The sequence below is a fragment of the Panthera uncia genome, unplaced genomic scaffold, assembly GCF_023721935.1.
Source record: "Panthera uncia isolate 11264 unplaced genomic scaffold, Puncia_PCG_1.0 HiC_scaffold_381, whole genome shotgun sequence".
Lineage (NCBI taxonomy): Eukaryota > Metazoa > Chordata > Mammalia > Carnivora > Felidae > Panthera > Panthera uncia.
In genome coordinates this window covers 34927-54010 of record NW_026059519.1, presented here as the reverse complement: position 1 = coordinate 54010, position 19084 = coordinate 34927, and the positions used below count along the sequence as shown (strand labels likewise).

The window sequence follows — 19084 nt, the reverse complement described above, 5'->3', positions numbered from 1 at the left end:
TAGTTTGTAGAGTTTATAGTTTCAAGTAGAACATGAGTCATGGCAGACGTGGAGACATCTGTGGAGCAAGTTTTGGTCATCAAGGGTTGGGTCGCTGTTGAGGATGGCAGTACATATTATTCTAGACCAACGCCATCAGATAATCGAGAGTCACAAAAGTAATGATTTGGTGTTATATTTTTAACAAACCTGTCAGAAAACATTACCACTTACTGTAACTTTTCAGTAATTTAGTTGCTACCTGGGTTACCCAATCTAGTTTAAAGTGGATCAATTTCAAATAAATACAAGGAGATGAAAGGGTCATTATATTACTTCAAATGCCTTCTTCCTTCCTTCTGAGTGCAGGTGGAAGAGGGGGCAAATCTTTTTTTTTTTTTTCCCCTCCAATCAGGGAATAAATATTTTGGCATAGAGGGACATAAGCATGCTCTTTGGCCCAATTTAGTTAGGAAGACTGGAATTTAAATCTGTGCCACAGATAGAAACATAACTTTAAGTGAAAAAAATACTGTCGTTATTTACTAGTTTTGATATCGCATTGATTCTAAGCATCTTCGTGTGAATAGGGTCAAAATAGAATTTCATCATTCAGGTGAAAGTAAATGAAATCAGAGATTAAGAAGACTCAGTCTACGGTAATATGGAAGCCAGAAAGGGAGGTGCAGCTGTGAATGATGTATAATAGAGTCAGTTTCGAGGAGGTAAAGGATTTTTGCTAATTCTTCATGCTCCTGATTCAAGGATAAAAGAGACAGGATTTTAAACCAAAGCGAAAGAGATGAAGGACATTTTCAAAAGCCACAGACCAGTGTTCTTAGTATGAAATATGCTGCCAGTCATGTCTAAAGGAACATTCTAGAAAGGTTTTGGAAAATTTACATTAGTACTTAGTTCTGAGTCCAACCAGAGTAGAAACAATACGAGCTCTCGTTCCACTTATTTCAGTGACATATTTGCCATTCTTTGACTTTAGGGAACATGTCCCCTTGTTCTGAGAATCGTCACACATTTGCAGTTGGTGAATTAAATTGAGCTCCCAACATTGTTTTGAGCCAAAGCTTTTATCATTTAAAAATTTTGAGGGCTAAGTAAAGTTAAATCTGTGAGAATAGATAGATTTAAAAAGAGATCTAATCAATTACTACAATAGTCTCAAGTCAAAAAATCATTGCTAGGAGTCGTGTGCATTCATGTGAGGCTTGTGTAATTAAGCATTTTAATAAAAGCAAAGCTCCATAATTGATATTAGTCACAACTTGCCTGTTGTCCTCCAATGAGACGCAGGTCCAAAAGTTAAATGTCACATGTTTAAAAACCAAATCGGGGTGCCTGGGTGGCTCAGTTGGTTGAGCATCCGACTTCGGCTCAGGTCGTGATCTCGTGGTTTGTGGGTTCGAGCCCCGCATCAGGTTCTGTGCTGACAGCTCAGAGCCTGGAGCCTGGTTCAGATTCTGCGTCTCCCTCTCTCTCTGCCCCTCCCCTGCTCACACTCTGTCAATCTCTCTCTCTCAAAAAAAAAAAAAAAAAAAAAAAATTAAAAAATTAAAAAAAAAATCAAACGGCACTGAGCTTGTAATGTATATTTTATTTTGCACAAGCTTGCATATATACTGCACATACATTCAGTTTAAGAGAAGATGAAAGGCACACAAGGCAATTGGACTACTGTATCCTTTAAGTGGTACAAAGCAAAAGGTAAAAGTTTGGAGAGTATACAAAAGCTTAAAACACACAAAGTAAAACCCCCTACCCACCCACCCCCCAACAACTTTTTTCTGTTTTAAAATTTAGTAGCTGCCAAACTAAATTTTTGTACTTTTACTTTAAAATCAATTGTCTACTGCACCTTTTTATTTTCTTTTTAATATGGACAGGGAGTCTCATTTTTTTATCATATCAATTAATATTACAGTACATCCTTGGTAATACAAAATTGTACACCTTCATCAAATAAATTAGGATAAATTAAACCAATAAATTATGCAAAGTCTTCAGAACAATAGACAACAACAAAAATCCACAATTGAAATTGCCTCTAGCTAAAAAAAAAAAATCAAAAATTGACTTTATCAGTTCAGTTATTGTACTATATTCAAATCAAAGGGTCTTTATTACAAAAAAAAAAAGAGCTTAATAATGCTATTTACAACATATTGCTAAATAATAGAAAGGCAGTGTTTTGTCACGGTTTATACTATATACATATGAAAAATGGCTGGGACGACATTGGGAGAAACTATGACCTTGGATTTTTCTAGGTAGCTCTGAGACCAACCCCAAATACGTTGTTGTTCTAATTCTAATTTTGAAGTGGTAATATGCAATTTCAAAATGCCTTTTCCTCCCACATAGAGGATTCAAATATTTTTAAAATACAGAATGAATGCATTTTCACAAAAGAGGGCCAGTCTGTTTGCCTTTTCCGCTCACGTTTGTGCATTTTAGGGGGTATCCGATTTGAGAGAGGGCTCAGTTGAATGACTCAAAGTCCAGAAGCTTCCAGATCCTGTTATATTCTTAGAAGGATAATTATAAGAAGATGCAAAGGTTAAATGCCAGTTTTGATCCCAGCTCTGAATATGAACATTTTAGCTTTAGTTTTTTAAGATGGTTTACAACCAACAGATCGACAGAAAACAAAACTGCATTTCCTTCAACATAACATTTAAGTGCAATACAGTAACTGCTTACTCATATAAATCAGTTACATTCTTTTAAGGGGAGCTTTTTGAAAACAATGCTTCTTGTAATTTGCAAACACAGAGTTTTGTACCAGAAGGAAACATTTGTACTATTCACACCAATGAATATTCTATAATATACATGGCAAAGAGATTTTGCTCTGTCCTCACATGTACAGCTTTCAGGGAGTCTGTAAACCACTTTTTCTTTGATGAATTTATGATTGCTTCTGAGGGACAGCCTATTTTTAAAGCCCCCACATCTTTAGCTTTCTGACTTAGTATTAACCTGTGTATGTGTGTGTGTGTGTGTGTGTGTGTGTGTGTGTTGGGGGTTACTTACTGTTTTCATGTACATAAAAAGAAATTTCATAAATTTACAGAAACTGCATTACCCTTGCCCTTGACATCTGATGAAAGAGACTGTTATCTTTTAAAAGTAGAGAGCAGGATTTTCAAGAATGCTTTCAACTGTCTATACAGTCACTGTAGTGTTCCTAATAAATTCAACAGATGTTGTGAGAATGTAGTTATTTATTAAAATCTCATGTCTTACGTAACCACAGCCATGAGGTTAAATATTTACATTGCTTTATAAAAGTTCCCCTCTTGCTTTAGTGTTTTATGTTTGCAGAATCTTTGTTGCTGTGCTAGGGATGTGGGTGAACGTTTCCTTAAATAATTACTACATCCTACCATCTTCCAAGTGGTTTTACCATTTAATGTGAAACGTCCTCCTTAAACAGCCAGAGATACAGTAAGAATTAAATGTTTTGTTGTTGCAAATAGAACATTCTTTTCACAAAACGTAACAAATGTCTAAAATAGGTCCTTAAATCTAGATAGGAAAAGGTAAGCTTTCCACCTCACACGCATATATATATGTATATTTTTACATGTGTGTATATGTGTGCATGTGTTTATGTTTACCCACCCGCACACACATATATAGCACATGGTATGAAATATTGCTTCTATACTACTTTTCATTAGGCTAAGAAAACACAAGATTTGCACCACAGTTACAAAAAATTGGCTTCTACAAGAATTTTCAAAACTCGGATGCTGCTCAAACAATTGAAGAAAAAATAATTTGCGGTATCAAACTGTTCTAAAAATTCTCTTCTTCAAAAACGTATTCTCCCGCTTTGTTTTAAAAAGACACAAAATATGCATAGCTATCAACGTTATGTCAAACAGCCAGAAAAAAAATCTAGTGTTTATTGCAGCTGTAGTAATTGGAAATAAAGTCAAAAAAGATGAAATCGAAAGCCACAGAAGGCACAAGAACAATTGTACTTGTGGGAAAAAACTGGTATTTTTGAAGGATTTTTAAAAATCCCCCCGCTGGTGCATTTTAGGTCTAGGCACAGACTATAACCTCAAGTGTATATGCAAAAATAATTTCGGGTTAGCAGAAAATAACTGGAAATGTGGTATTTCAACATGCACTTTAGACTTTTTTTCCTATGTAAACTGTCCCTCATCCTTCACCCTCCCACCTTCGTAGAAAGTTAACTTTCTCCCAAGTAGCCAATTTTTTTCACTTGGTGAGAGTTGAGCTGAGATTTGAAAGATGGTGATTTAAAACAAACAAACAAACAAAAACAAAAACAGAAAAGAAAAACCCCAAAATTGTTAAATAGGAGTTGTGAGAGACAGGCTTTTGTCACTTTCCAATGCACTGGGAGGCACAAGATTTTATGATCGTAAAAGAGGAAAAACCACCTAAAAACAAAAGTGATCGAGTTCTGTTTTCAGAACAAAGAGATGAGTTTATCCTCAAGCAATTTCTACTCTGAAATAATTTCTACGCCTCAGTGAACATTGAGCGGATGTTATCATAGATAAGCACAATCAACATTGGTTGTGAACACACACTTTTGCTTAATTTGTCTATTTAAATTAGAAAGGCAGGGGAAAATAATACTAAAGATCCAAATGAGTCTGGAATCAATACTGAATTTGCCCCAGATCAGAAGATACTTGCAGTCTGTCTACATAGGTGAATACACTACGGTTTTGCCTTCTACCTTGCAAATGGCAACACACAATGTTGATACGAATTATATGGAACAGCAAAGACCCGGGTGTGTAATGACGTGAACAATGAATTCATACTCTTTCACATGAAGGAAGGCAAAAGAGTGTGACCACAAGTTGAGATTGCTTCCCTACTTTGTGCCGATTCGATTTTCTTTTCTTTTCTTTCTTTTTTTTTTTTTTTGGTTTGCATTTTATTCCAATGTAATGATTATCCGAACACGTTTTTTTTTTTTCCACCCCCAGGCAAAGCCGGAACAAGAACAAATTGGATCTGATGGCTCTGTGTGCGTCATGTAGGGGGACACGAGTCGGATGATGCATTTGGCTGTGGGGTGCAGAGTGAAGCCAGGGGCGCTCCCGCCTGTGTTGCTGCACTCCGTCCACACTGTGTGAGCCTGTTAGCCTCCTGAATGATGCAGGGGCATCATACGACTGTGCCGTTTAATTTAAAGTCAGCAGGTTTTAAGGCTTTGTGCTGACAATAATTGCCTCCATACATTCCTGTCCATCAGCAGAATTTATAAATGATGTTAAATTGCGGCGATTGGGTCAGCTAGTTAGTCACATGGGCCAACCTGCGTTTCTCCAAAGTCAAAGGTGGTTTTTATAAAAATTAAGGAAAAATGGTATTTGTGTTCTCTATAATCTAAATACCAGGTTTGTTCCTGTGTCATTTTAAGTGCGTATCAAATGACTTACGGAGGGGGGGGCGGGGAGGGGGGCTTAGAAAAGCCTGTTAGGATGAACAAGGAATTCTTACTGCATCTGTACACAAAACCCATCTGAAAAAACAAGCGTGAATGCCATACGACTTTTTAAAAGCAAGCATGGGACACTGTACACCTTTGAAAAACTGGAAAAAAATAGAAAAAGGAAAAAGAGGAGAACCATTGAAGAAAGCATGAAATAGCAGCTAGCTTTCTTATGTATGCTGAAATTGTGTCTTTTGGGTTAACCCCAAACCTTCCTATGCCATCCATACACTGTTCGCACATTTTGGTCAGTACTAGCTTCTGAATTAGAAGAGACTTTATCAGTTGCTTTAAAATGTTGTACCTAAAATGAAGAAACACTTAATTAGACTGTCACCGCTCTGAATATCCATCAGGGTACTGTGGAATTGTATATGAAAATGGGTCATTCTCACACGTGCTCCTCTCCAGAGGTGAAGATCAAGTCAGCCAACAAGGTTCTAATGCAGGCAGGAATTGTACGGGTCAACTTGGGATGTCCTTTATTCCTTACTACAGAAAGGTATTCGGAAAATAGTGTTTTCTTCAAAAGCGTGTTAAATATTCAGCAGAAATTATAATCCTTCGAAGCACATCAACAAAGTTGAGCAAAGAGTACATTTGAAACGTATGTACCTCTTAATATCTGAAGTAAGACAATAGAAAATGATGCTCTAGGGTTTTTTTTCTCTATGAAGAATGATATATACTCGCTGATGATGAAGAGCCTGTTGTAAAATTTAGAGAGGTAATTTGAACACCATGTACAAATTCCTAGTCTCATCATGAAAGAGTCAGTTTTGTGTAAAATTGCTTTGCCTCCGTAAGAAACTGGCCCTAGCTTGGGCTCTTTGCCACTTTTCCTTGGAAAAGCTTGATAGTGATTATTTTTCTTTTTGAAATTTGGCCTTTCGGGGTAACTTTTGAAAAGTGAGCTGTTTACCTGCCGCTGGCATTGTTTTTCAACGTGTGATAAAAAGCTACGTACGGAGTTCCAACCAAACAAAATATTTAAGTTTATGTAGTGGTCTCGTTGAGTTTTCTGGCCTTCTTAGCAGTAAAAACAAGAGACACCCCACCGTTTGGAGAGCGGTCCTGTGTCACGGGTCTCCCTCCACCAACTGCCATTTGCGATAAACCATCAATCAAGCAGAGGCACCTTTGAAATGCCTTTCCTTGCTAATATAGATTTTACACACATCAACATTCTTTTTCCCTGAAAATTAACCCTATTTTTAAGTCTCCAAATGTTAAGGGCTTTGGGCAAAAGTAAACTAAAGACAGAAGGAAAAATAACCATCCCCTTGCGATGGAAAACGAAAGGAAATGAGCGAAAGATGATAAGGGGGAATTACCAGCTGATTTCATAACACATCCATGCCTCCCATACACATATATATGAAATCAAAATCTAGAGACGTACAACGTGGACATCCAAAGGGGACTGCTACTATTCATACATTCGAAAAGAGTTGTTGAAATTTCTACTCATGAAGCAGCTCTTGTAGGCAGTTCGGGGATTTGAAAATCTCGGGGACTTCACTATCCAGCTTGCAGATGACCTTGTATATGGCCTTCTTCCAGGAAGGATCAACATCTTTGCCTGCGATAATGGCATTGAAAAACTCTCGTAATGTGATCTGCGCAACTTCCAGGAATCTCTCTGGAACCTGCTGATACAAGGAGACAATGGCATTAATAAAGTTTTCAGTTTCAAGTCTCCAGTTCTTCAAAGGAAACTGAGCTAAGTTCTTTCTTTCAGGAAGGGGCTTACACGGCACCTGCATTTGCTAAAAATGGCCGGCCTCTATTCTCTTATGTAAATTTGTTATATATAGTAGCATTGTAATGTGGGGTTGACAGCTTTGCGAAATTTTAGAAAGGGACTCGTGCAAAGGATCCACGCAGACATACTGACAAACTAGGGTCCCCTTCTGAATATCTGGGTGAGAAAAGGGGACACGCACTGTTGGGATTCCTGTTTACGCACTTCGTAAACAGGTGTATTCCAGGTGCAAGTTTCCAGCTAATCTTTCAGAACTTCAATCCTATTTCTCTTTGATTCCCATTATGAAAACAAAACGTGTTCCCAAAAGCAGGGTAAGAAATAATTGGCCTTTGATAGAAACGAACACCCCTGGAAAGGAAGAAAACCTAGAATTTGTTTCCTGCATAAGTGGAGGGTTATTGACTCACCTGCTAAATTGGATACGAGAGTAACATGCATCACAAAGTACTCTGCATACAGAAAGGAATGAGATAATGACACTAACACTGAATCTCCAAATACAAAGTTTTAGTGACTCCTAAAATTCTACATCAGAAAGTACTTTCCTTTGAGATTAGAATTGTCCCACAACAGTGATTTATGCAGCTGATAATAGTAACGAAAGCTAACATTTTTGGGGTGCTCGTTACGTGTCAGGCGCTGTGTTGTGTACTGACTGTGAATGATGCCATTCAATTCTCCCAACATCTCTATAAGGTGTCATTATCCTCTTTTTACAGTGGAGAAAACTGAGGCTCAGAGAGATCAAGGTAATTTTTCAAAGCCCTTATACTCTAAGATAAACATTCTCCAAATGTTCTTTTCAGAACACCTATTTGTTTATCCTTTTCTTCCAGAGTAACTTAATAGAAATGTGCATGGGTGTGTGTGCCCGTGTTCTTAATTGTTTATTTAATAGTCTGACCTCTTGTCCAAGAAAACGGTAGCTATTGATGTACTTAGTATTCTTTGTCAGTTACTCAAGGTAAAGCATCCACACCAAGATAAAGGATTTGCAGAACCATTCGGTGAACTCATAATTTTCCAAGTACACACTGACACTCAGTAGATTTCTTTTAGTGGGGGTACTTATATGTTAGCAATGTTTTATCTAATAGCAAGAGCAGATGTATGAGGAAGTAAATGCACTGTAGTTGTATGTGTGGACAAGTCTGTCCACACATACATAAGAAGTGAAAGATTTTCATCTCAGTTCACGTATGCCTCTTAACCAAAGTCCAAGGGAGGTAGTGTCATGTTGAACATATATGATCTCTTCCTCCCCACCTTTTCCCAATTTGTACAATAGACCATTTTAAAATGAGAGTAACTATTAAAGATAACTAAAATGATCACCAGGCATCCCCGTTTGATACATTTAAAATTGGACAAAGAAGTTCCAGTGGTCAGTCACTCGTCTTCTGTAAAGAAAACGAGTAATTCCCCAGAAAAAGAAGGGACCCCATCTGGGGTCTATCAGAGTCTAGAAAAAGTGAAAATTTTGAGTATCCCCTTCCAAAGACATATACACTGGCCAGTTTCTCAGGACATAGCTCCCCCAGATCATCCAAATACCGCCCTATCCTCCATGGATGTACAAACTCATACACCCAATGGCCATTCCCCGATGAGAATTCATCTGGATTTTCTACAGAACGTTGGCGATTTCTCCCCAAAACCCCCAAAGATACATTTGTATTTGTGGAACAGGAAGAGCCTGGAGGAGAGATTAGCTCTCCAACTCACCTCGCACTAAATAAAAAGTCATTAAGCAGCCTTTTGGAGTACTCTCCTCTCTTCCCTCAAAGATAATCCTTTACATTTTATCAGATGGGCATTTCTGAGGGAGGGAATCTGGCTGGAGAACAGCGAGGCAGTACAACTACACACTCTAACTACTTGGTTTGGGAGCTGTTAGCCAAATGCTACAGAAACATAATCATAGACATTTATTAAAATAAACATTTCAAGAAGTGTGGTTTTCCCGGCCATTGGCAACAGAGGCATGACAAAGATCTATGTTCCTCCAACACTTGGGAGACTCAGCATAGCATGAGAGCTGTAAAGGACAGTGGGTATGTCCTTTACAGATGAAGTCAGAGAAGGCCAGAAGCCCCTCCACACCAAGGGCCCCACAGGAGGGCTGGGGCACCGGGGGCCAAGGGAGCAGAGGTATTGCTGGAGATCGTGAGAGGACAGAGATCCATCTAGAACAGCATCAGCACTACAGGAGGGAGGGAAGTGTAGTTCTAGGGTTTGCCTGAGAACAAATCAAAGGAACTTCTCTGGGGGGGCATGTGGATTCCACTCTATCGTTATCATCCGCCATGCGTGTTAATGGTTTTTAGTGGGTTTTATCTTGTTTGAAACATTCATTTCTTTTGGTAGCCATCTTGGGCTGTCCTCTCCCATCTTTTGTATTTACGCCTTGTGGTGTTTAAGTAATGAATTTATCACAAGATGTCTTTAGGTAAAGAGCCATGGTTTCTATTCTTTGTCTCCCCCATAATGCTTAGTCTTTCATATTGAGAACTTGCCTTCTACTTTAATCCACATTACTCTAGAGTCACACTTACCTTCTCCCTCAATATTTAAAAAAAAAAGAATTTTTAAAATAACGATGAAGAAAGATAGCATTTAAAGAGTTGGACTAGATCTCAAAACTCATTTTCTAGACAAAGAAACGAGACTCTACAAGATGACTAAATTATGAGAGGAGACTCATGTGAAATAACATGTCCAGGTGTCTTATCATTAAACCATGCTGGCTCCTTCTTAATGCCTTTTCAGTAACTTCTATTTAGATGAGGCATCAAAACCTTGACAAGCTGTGGATCTGTGACTGAGAAAAATCACGAAGAGCTGGTAACTTCAAAATAAATGTGAATGGTACAAAGGATTTCCAGGGGGAGACTTGGGTTATTAGTTTATGTTTGAGAAGGGATGAATACTTTTGGAACAAATGGAATGGTTTGCTAATTTAGCGCTTACTTTGAAGCAGTAACTCCTACAACGGATTGGGCTGGTTTAAAACAGTTGATAATGAGAAATCCTCTAATACTAGAGCAATGAATCTTTTTTCGTGGCTCCAGAGAGGTAAACTGATGAGTAACAACTGATCTTTTGAGAGAGTGGTCAAGGAGTTCCATCCACAGGTAGAAATACCACCCATGAGAGAAGAGACCTTTACCTTTCTGCTTCAAAACTTTCCCCAGCTCCATTTAACAGAGTAAGAGGGGGGTCCTTTCTGACTTGGGGGGGACTATCTTAGAATTCAGGCTTAGGAGAATGATGTTGCCATATTTTTCTGTACCTCTTCACACCTAATGGATTTCCAATCACTAACAAACATCTGCAGAAAATCCCTTAGTGACAAGTAATCCCTTATCTAGGTTTCTTTTAATAGAACCCAACAATCTGCAGAATGAACCCCAGAGTCTCTCCTCAGCATCAGGTGGTAACAGTCAATCAAGCCCCTGGAATGCAAGACAATGCAGGCTGCTGGGAGGGGGGAGGGAAGGCCATGCCTTTGGACATGCCACAGGGGAAAAACAAAAGGCTTCCAAAGACTCTGGCTGCAACTCCGAGGCTATTGTGAGAGCTGCTGGTGCCGAGCGTTCTTCAGGAGAGGAGAATGGAAAGTTTGCCTGATACAAAGGCATCCCAATATAGGAACCTCACCCCAAATGGTCTTGCCTCTCCTTGCCTTGATATTTGGAGGAGAATATAATTGCGAGGAGGTACTTGAAGGCACTTATAAATTTGAAGGGGGCTGGCTACCAGCATCTACCAATTTCATCACAATTGTTTGTACTTGAGTCTCCTCAGAGCAAACAAGGGCCTTATGGGCTTTGATGAAATGGGGAAATCGGGAGGATGTTTTCCAACCTGCTCCAGCTGTGCCCGGGTTGCGCGTGCGCGCACACGCGCACACAGGCGCACGCACTCACGCGCACGCACGGTATGTTGGGTGAACGGCTGTTTTGCTGGGTGGTGGTTGTTGTTTTTTTTTTTTTTTTTTCCTTTCTCGGAGTGAGTGGCAAAGACACATTTTCCCCCTGTCTTCCTCCTCCTCTTCCCAGTTGCTTTACCTTCAAGGATGATTTGTTTTATTAAACTGACTGTCCCTAGCCTCTGCAGTACATAATAAAAGCCTGACAGAGCAGGCTGCCTGCCTTCTGTGTCCTGCAGACACTCATCATAAGTGTCAGGACATACCAAGGTTAGTGGTCACTGCAAGTGTGCTCGCTGGCCCAAACCTTGCCAAACGCTCTTGGCAGCTGAATGAATGTCACAGAGAATAGAAAGGGAATTACAAAGGTTAAAAAGAAGACAGCCTCTCCTATTTTCTGGAGACAAGAGAAGCTGATTTTTCACACCTCTGAAATATCCCCAAGCTCATCCCTTGGCCTTTTGCAGGGGACCTGAGCCTGGTCCCTCGCACAGCTCCCCACGGATGCCTCTCCATCCTTGATCCCCTTAAAAAATCGGTCCACTGGCCTAATTTCAGCAGTGAGATGATCTGCGCTGAAACGGACAGAAAACAAACCAGGCATGGTGCTCTCTCCCCAGCCCCTCCCCCATGACCAAAGGCTCAAATGGCTTATCAAGGTTATCAATAGATCACAATCTTATCAAGGGAGATCATCTTTTCAACTAGTTTTTGTTTTTTGTTTTTTGTTTTTTTTTTTCCCAAACTTACTCTGACTGGGAAATGTAAAAGGAAACCTATGCATGGGCAGGAGTATTTAAGGGATGGAAAAGTAAAATCCTGGCTAGTATTTTGGTGAATTAGTTTGTGTGTGGGTTTTCTTTCTTCTTCCTCCTCCATTTTTTTTTTTTTAATACTATAAAAGGGCAATAAAATGCTGACTGTAAGAAGACAATGTCAAGGAGAAAAGGGTACTGGTATTTTGGATACTCTTCACTGCTCGCCTTGGAGAGAGAGTTATTCTTGTCACAAACCCTTTTGTCTGCATCTGCTGACTGCTTGCCTGTAGCCAGCAGCATACTTTAACTGTTTTGTCACCTCCTAACATCACATGCATCAGCTGTTGGGCTTTTGTTACGGGTATTGTAGAACTAATCCACTGTGGCTGTTCTACTGTGCAGTAAATAAAACAGAAACGGGCTTCTCAGACAATTCTGCATGAATATTTCAGATGGCTTTACAACTCCAATTCACAAAATCAAATAAATAAATAACTCCCCCAGCCTCTACCCGCACAGAAACAAAACCCCTCAAACTAGACCCAGATGCCTCCAAGTCAACCGCATTGAAGACACTGACTTGAGCCTTCAAGCAATTGTTTCAGTGAAGTTGAAAGAATAGTGCTCTCTACACTTGAACACCGCGGTATTCATACTGTTATTAGCGTTAGACACATCTAATTCCAAAAGCTGGGTAAGCAGCTTTGGAAATCTGGAGAACCACTTCTCTCCTTGGGCTTTGTATAAAACTTAAAAAAAAAAAAAAAAAGTAATGCCATCAGAAATACATAGTTAGAGTTGCCTTGTCAAACCCCTTTCATTGTTTCCAACTGCATTTTCTTCCCTCCCACTTATCAAAGGGGTCAAAGGAAGATGCTTGTGTATCTAGTTCATCCCAAGAGCCTTTCCAAAATGTTTAACCTGGGTAGGAGCACAAAAGGAAAATCGAACTTCGGGCTGGGATTTACATCATGAGTTCTCTTATAGTATAAACAATACACTAATCATACACAGCGAGGCATTTTCTAGATGACTTCTAAGTGTCTTTGGAGAAGCTACAAAGAGAAAGGGTCTCTGCACACACACGCACATGTGCACACACACACAGACCCTAGGAAAGAAGACAAAGTTGAAGTACTTTCCCGAGCATTCATTCACCCTGGTGTGCACATGATTCCTCTAAACAAACTCTCCCATCCCTGCTGTTTGTTAAGTAAATATTGATCAAGGAGAGACATAGCTCCTGACGGCAGTGGCACAAGCTGGGGACTTAAACTGCAGACAGAGTGGACTTAAATGGATAAACTCAGATGCTTTAGTTACTCCTCACAGAGATTATCAGATGAAAAGGCAAGAACAGATACGTTATGGCTGCTCCTCTCCGCTGTCTTGTTCGTACTGAATTTTTCTGTCAGAGGCAGAGGAGGAAACCCGGAGCTTTGAAATGTGGTTACAGGACACTGTTACTAAGGGTCTCCCCTGCAGTCGTGCACGCGTTTATCCTGTGTGTATGACCGGGGACTAACTGGGCCCGAAGGAAGACAGGGTGCAGGATGCTGCCCAGGGTGCATTGTGGGATTGTGTCCCAAAGCCCTGTCATGGTGGGGAAGCATTAGGTAGGAAAGCAAACACGAATGTGCTTTGGAGAGCATAAAGTACCACCCAGATGTAAGGTGGTGCTTCAAACCTTTAAGGAAGAATCCAATAACTGGGAAGAGTTCCACTGTGATTAATAAATGTGCGCAAAGCAGTGTTTTGAAAGATGCCTTGAGGATGTTTGCTTCAGTAATTTTACTGGCTGAGTCAACAAGTTGACAAAGTTGCTCTGCATTTCCTAAGTTTTATTCCAGTCATGTCACGATTGTGACCTGAGTCCCTATCAGGAGCTGCGGGGCCCTGGGTGCTTCCCTGGGAAGGCCAGGTTTTAAATCGTCTCTAGAGATTAGGTTTTGTACCTTAATTAATCACTGAGCACCACGGTCAAAGAACAAGGTGTCGTATTTAGAGTTCCCACCAAATGGCTACGCGGTGTTTAAATTTTACGAGGTTGCTCACACCTATGTTTGGAAGGCCTGGCATTATCTGGGGAGCACTGGTCGAGAAGCCACTTGCCTACGTCTGCTGGGTTATACCTGATGAGGCAAAGGAAGGTTCTATGGCAGCAACCAGGCTTCAGACTAAAGTCTCTTTCACTCTGATGTTCCAAGTGGCATTCATCTTTCAGGGAACTTACAGGATTGGATCAGCGTGATCATGCAGTTTTAGGCCTATGAGTGGGATCACTTCCTAGTAACATGTTTTGCTACTTAAATATGTGAAGAGTAAATGCTTATAGGAAGTGGCTATAGTTCAAGGCTGTCCTTAAAAAAAAAAAACCCAAAAAACAATAAAACAAAAACACCCCCCCCATGTTTCCTCTAAGCAAAGGAACACATAGCAATAACAGTCTGTATCATATTTTTTTTTTTTTACAAACCTTCAAAAGAACAATGTTCTGTTGAGCAAAATTCAGTAGCATTCTGTAAACATTAATTTAAGGAAATCAATAGACTCAGTGAGCTAAAGCCATATTGCAAGATAAACTGGCCAGAGTGCCACTTTGTCAAATAGATTTTCGTTTTCTCGGCTAGATAAAGACAGTTTCAAAACGGGGCAAACGTGTTGCAACCAAGGTTTGAAAAGTATGTGGCCTTCAAACAGTCTGCTTGTTCCTACTGCAAAGCTGGACAAACATACTTTAAAAATGATAAGATGGCTTAGAATTGATGTGGCTTTCAGATTTTATGGACAGTAGATTTCTTGGTTGTCTCCCAGGCAAAAAGTAAAACAAAATCCCATGCGTTCTGAACACAAAAAATTGTACTTGGGAGAAAGGGTTAAACTGTCTTGAGAAAGGGAGCTTTGGGGGCAGTGTCAGTTGGTGCTTGACTTTAAAAAAGAAAGGAAGAAAGAAATCTTTATTCATGCTGACCTGATGGGCAACAGGCCTTCTTGCCAAAATCCAAAAGCCAAACTCTCTGGTGGGTTTGGGATCAGAGGTTTCAGCTGGTGGGAGCCGCTCCAGTTCTGTGCTCGCCATGCAATGTCATGTTAATGCGCGAGGGGTGGGGGTGGGGATGGACACCAGGGCCCCCAGGTTTCTCCAGGCCAGCCTGAAAGAGCGGCAGGGATCGTCGGAAAAAGTGGCAAAAGGAAAGCATGTCTCTCCGTCACTGCGGCAGGGACGGACACTGAGCCTGTGGCAGGACACTTCCAAGTTAAACCGCCTGCCATCCTCCAGTGCCATACCAGTCCGTACACCTGCCAGTGGAGGGGCAAAAAAGATGGCACGTGGTAGAAATGGCCCACTGGAGGGAATGCAATAAAAAGAAGGAACAGTCACGTGGAAACTGCGAGGAGGGAGGTTAAGGGCCCGCCTTGAGTGGACAAGGGAACTCCACGAAAAAGCATCACGCGTGGGCTTTGGTCTGTAGCGCGGGCAGTGGGGGGCGACTCCAGGCTATCACCCTCACGCGGACCTCTCTGACAGCAGCCTGAAGGAAGCACAGAGGCATGCCCTGAGTCTTTTCTTGGTTTCCTCACCTGACTTGAGTCTTTCTCTTTTCAAAGTGCTCTTTACAATATACAGAATGCACCATAAAATGTCTACACCCTTAAGATGTTGATGACATCTGTACGGATACAAACAGCGTACGATTATCAACGCATGTGCTAGGATGGAGCCTTTTGAGCAGTTGTGACTTCCGGTGATAAAAAAAAAAGAATGTCTTAACATCTATTCTACCTGTTAACGATTTGTGTGTACTTCTTAAACGGTGTAAGCATTCCATCGGTAATGCGTAGAGGTGTCAAGATAAATACAACCATCTCTCCCCTATCCCAAGGAAAGGAGGTACTATATAATAAGCTCTTATGGTAGAGTTTAGAAGAAACTCTTTGACACTGGCAACAATTGTTCTGAGGGGCCGAAATGTGGTTCACCGAATATGATTAAAATGGCCTGGAAGTCTTGGTGATGTACATGTCAGGTAACACAATGATTGTCACGTCATTTCTGGCGACAGAGTCAATTCTCCTTCCTTCCCAAACTCTGCACATGTTTCAAAGAGTGATTCCACGTTTTAACAAACAAAACAAACACATGAATAAAACTCGCCAAAAAGCAAATCAGGGGCAAACTATTAAAAACTAAAGCCTAATACTTTCCCCAGTCTCCGCACCCCCCAGACACTATGAAAAGACTCTTAGACCTTAAAAACAATTGGAAGCCTTCTGCTGGAATAATGCGTCTGGCAGGCTCTTCAGGTAAGAGCTCGAGCAAGACTATTTCGTCAAAGAATCAGAGGGTTTGGGGACCCCAGGACTAGGAGAGAGTCCATATTCTCCAAAAGAGTGAAACAACCTGAGCCAGCCGTTGGCAATCTTTCTCTGAAAAGGGCTAGAGAGTAAACACATAAGCTTTGTGGGCCACATTCTGTCTCCGTTGCACGTTCTTCTTCTTGTTTACAACTTTTTAAAAATATAAAAACCATTCTGAGCTTGGAGTCATAAAAGACAGGCCGCGGGCCAGATCTGGCCCATCCGCCACTAGTCTGCCAACCTCTGCTCTTAGCCAAACTTGAGGGCTAACCCTTCTCCTGAATGCGCCTTCATTCTTCACTAATCCTGTGTGCCTCACTGGATCAGCACACTCCTTGTTCTCGCTGGGTAGCTGGGATTGATTCACCCAAATTCAACCTGCAAAGTCACGCCATTCCGCAGATGCGCTGAAGGCTGCCCGTGTCTATGGGATCAGAGCTAAACCACGCCCAGAGATGGTCAAGGACCGGGAAGACTTGAGTCTTGCTCTGCCTTGATGGGGAGCTTCTCGTGAGGAACTTTCCTGCCAGTAAATATTCAATCGTACGAGACGGAGGGATCTGTACCTCCTTCACAACACATCAAATGAATCAGCTCGATACTTAGATTAAACAAAACAAAACAAAACAAAACAAAAAAAACCAAAAATAAGCAGCGTACCAGTCACCGTGCAGTGTTAACTAACTTCCCTTCAAGGCAGCCCCACGAATTATGTGCCACTGGCGTCTGAGTTCAAGACGGGCTGATAGTGCTTAAAGTTTAACTTTTGCTACAATTACTGGGTGAGGTGGTAAGATAAATAGGGCCAAGCTTGGTGCCATTCTTGGACGGGAGATTATCCAAAAACAACAAGACATAAACTCTCCAATATTGCACAAAAGGAAGCTGGGGCACAGATAATCCACAGTTACTCCTGTTTCGTTCGAGAATGCATTACGTGATTGTTTTCTACGGCAGGTTTATCTTCGTAATTAAGCTTTGCCGAGGCTGACATGGAAACTGGTCTGCGTTGCCCTGTATTCCTGCTGATGGAGCATGTGAGGGAGGAGCCCAAGGAGAAACTGTTAGGAAGCAGAGTTCAGGCAGGACGATGAGAACAGCACCACTCACCGCGAGCACCAGGAAAGGCACTGTGAGATGTGGGTGATCATCAAGAATGCTTCCAAGAACACCGGATCCTGGGAGAGCCTCTCAGTCTGCTAACAATAGAGGATGCGTCCCAAATCATATCCGGGCTGTTCTGAGAAAGGACTGGGATTAAACACCCCAGTCCCATCTTTTGGTTTTGCCCAAAACATCCTTGTTCTGTCAGACAAATTCTATTTTGTGCTTCTAGAGTATCCTGTTGGTCTCTCCTCCACAATTACCCTTTGCAAAACTAAGGATGAGCTGTATTTCAAAGCAACCTGAGGGCTTGTGAATGGCTTTGAAATTCCCTTTTCAAGAAAGGTAAACAGTTTGGAGAAGGGGAGAAACAGATTCCGGAATGGCCCCTGGGGCCCCTGGGAGCCCCCTCCACCCATGTCAAGGGCTCACTGGGCTTGAGGTGACATTCACGGTGGGGAGTTTTAGGGTGGTGTCGGGGATTGGCCCTTGCCTTGGCCCTGCTGAAAGGCACTTCCAGGAGTCTACATAAAAATGATCTTGTGTACCTTCAGGTCACATTCAATGATACATCTTGGAAAATCGTCTGTATGTTAAAGGAAATGCAGTGGCCTTGAAACCAAAGCCTCTCATCTTCTTCTACCTACTTCTGGTTATTTCTCGACCGTTAGAACCACTCAAACCCCCACACTTGTTCTCAGTCAACGTTATTGTCACCTTTTATGAAAAGTCACTTGTACAACCAGATTTCACTTTAAAATGTTATGGTAGCCCTCCCCCCCCCAAAAAAAAGAGAAGTTGGGGACTACGACCAGAGGAAGATAAAAAAAACACTTATCCAAATGACTTGTGTGAAGATTTGCCACCTGTCAACCACACACATGAGCACACACAAAACCCCAGTGGAAAAGACTTTCCTGATGGAGACTGTCACCATGTTGGGCGTCCCTAAAAGAAAAGGTGGTAGTGCCTTTGCAAAAATTACCAGCCGAGCCTAGGAAGGAAGGTAGTTGTCTGAGGGGAGGGGTTGTAGATTAAACAGAGGTTGATGCATATCACAAGTGCCAGCGGTCTGGGTCGATGTCGGGCATACAGGAAGACGTACGGGAACAGGTACACAGACAATCCCTTAGTTGTCCTGTTCTATACCATCTCCCAGAAAACCCACTTGCACGAGGGCCTCAAGGACGAATGTCCTCATTGCTTGGCTGCCCTAGCCGACACAACGAATAAAGTGAGCAGCAAGTCTCACGACTAGTGCCAACTCAGTCAACAAATGTTTATGAATTTAAAAAATTAGTCCCTATAATCTCAGCGAGGGAGCTGCCACGTCTCCAAGGGCACCGCTGAGATTTAGATCTGCGAAGAGGGCCTTGGGAGAACACTGAAATGGGCACCCTAGAGATGTTCGCTGAGATAATTAAGCCACAGCAGAGCCACACGGGGGGAAGTGGCCCCACATGGACACCATCTGGATTCCTAGGGGCTCCGCAATCACTGCTTAAAGCTTTGCATCATGCCCAGGATTTATTTAGAGAATGCAGAATGTCTTTATTCTAGAATCACAGAACTTCAGAGAGAGAACAAAGCTCCGTGTTTAATCGTATCACTTTACAGGTGAGCAGAGTAGAGCCCAAAATAGACAGGTGTTGCCAGAACTAGACCCTCCGATCCAGGGTTCC

General features: G+C 41.5%; 1 protein-coding gene across 3 annotated transcripts in view; it reads right to left on the bottom strand.

Annotated features, from left to right (window-relative positions):
• Window positions 1-3599: 3599 nt before the first annotated feature.
• Window positions 3600-19084, bottom strand: part of LOC125918021 (prospero homeobox protein 1) — a 50355-nt gene continuing 34870 nt past the window's right edge. For 2 of the 3 annotated variants that reach the window (XM_049624079.1, XM_049624080.1), the window contains one exon: window positions 3600-7134. In XM_049624079.1, coding sequence (XP_049480036.1) covers window positions 6946-7134 — 189 coding nt within the window. In that variant the 3' untranslated portion in view covers window positions 3600-6945. The remainder of the gene's footprint in view (window positions 7135-19084) is intronic. The other variant, XM_049624081.1, reaches the window with a different exon arrangement.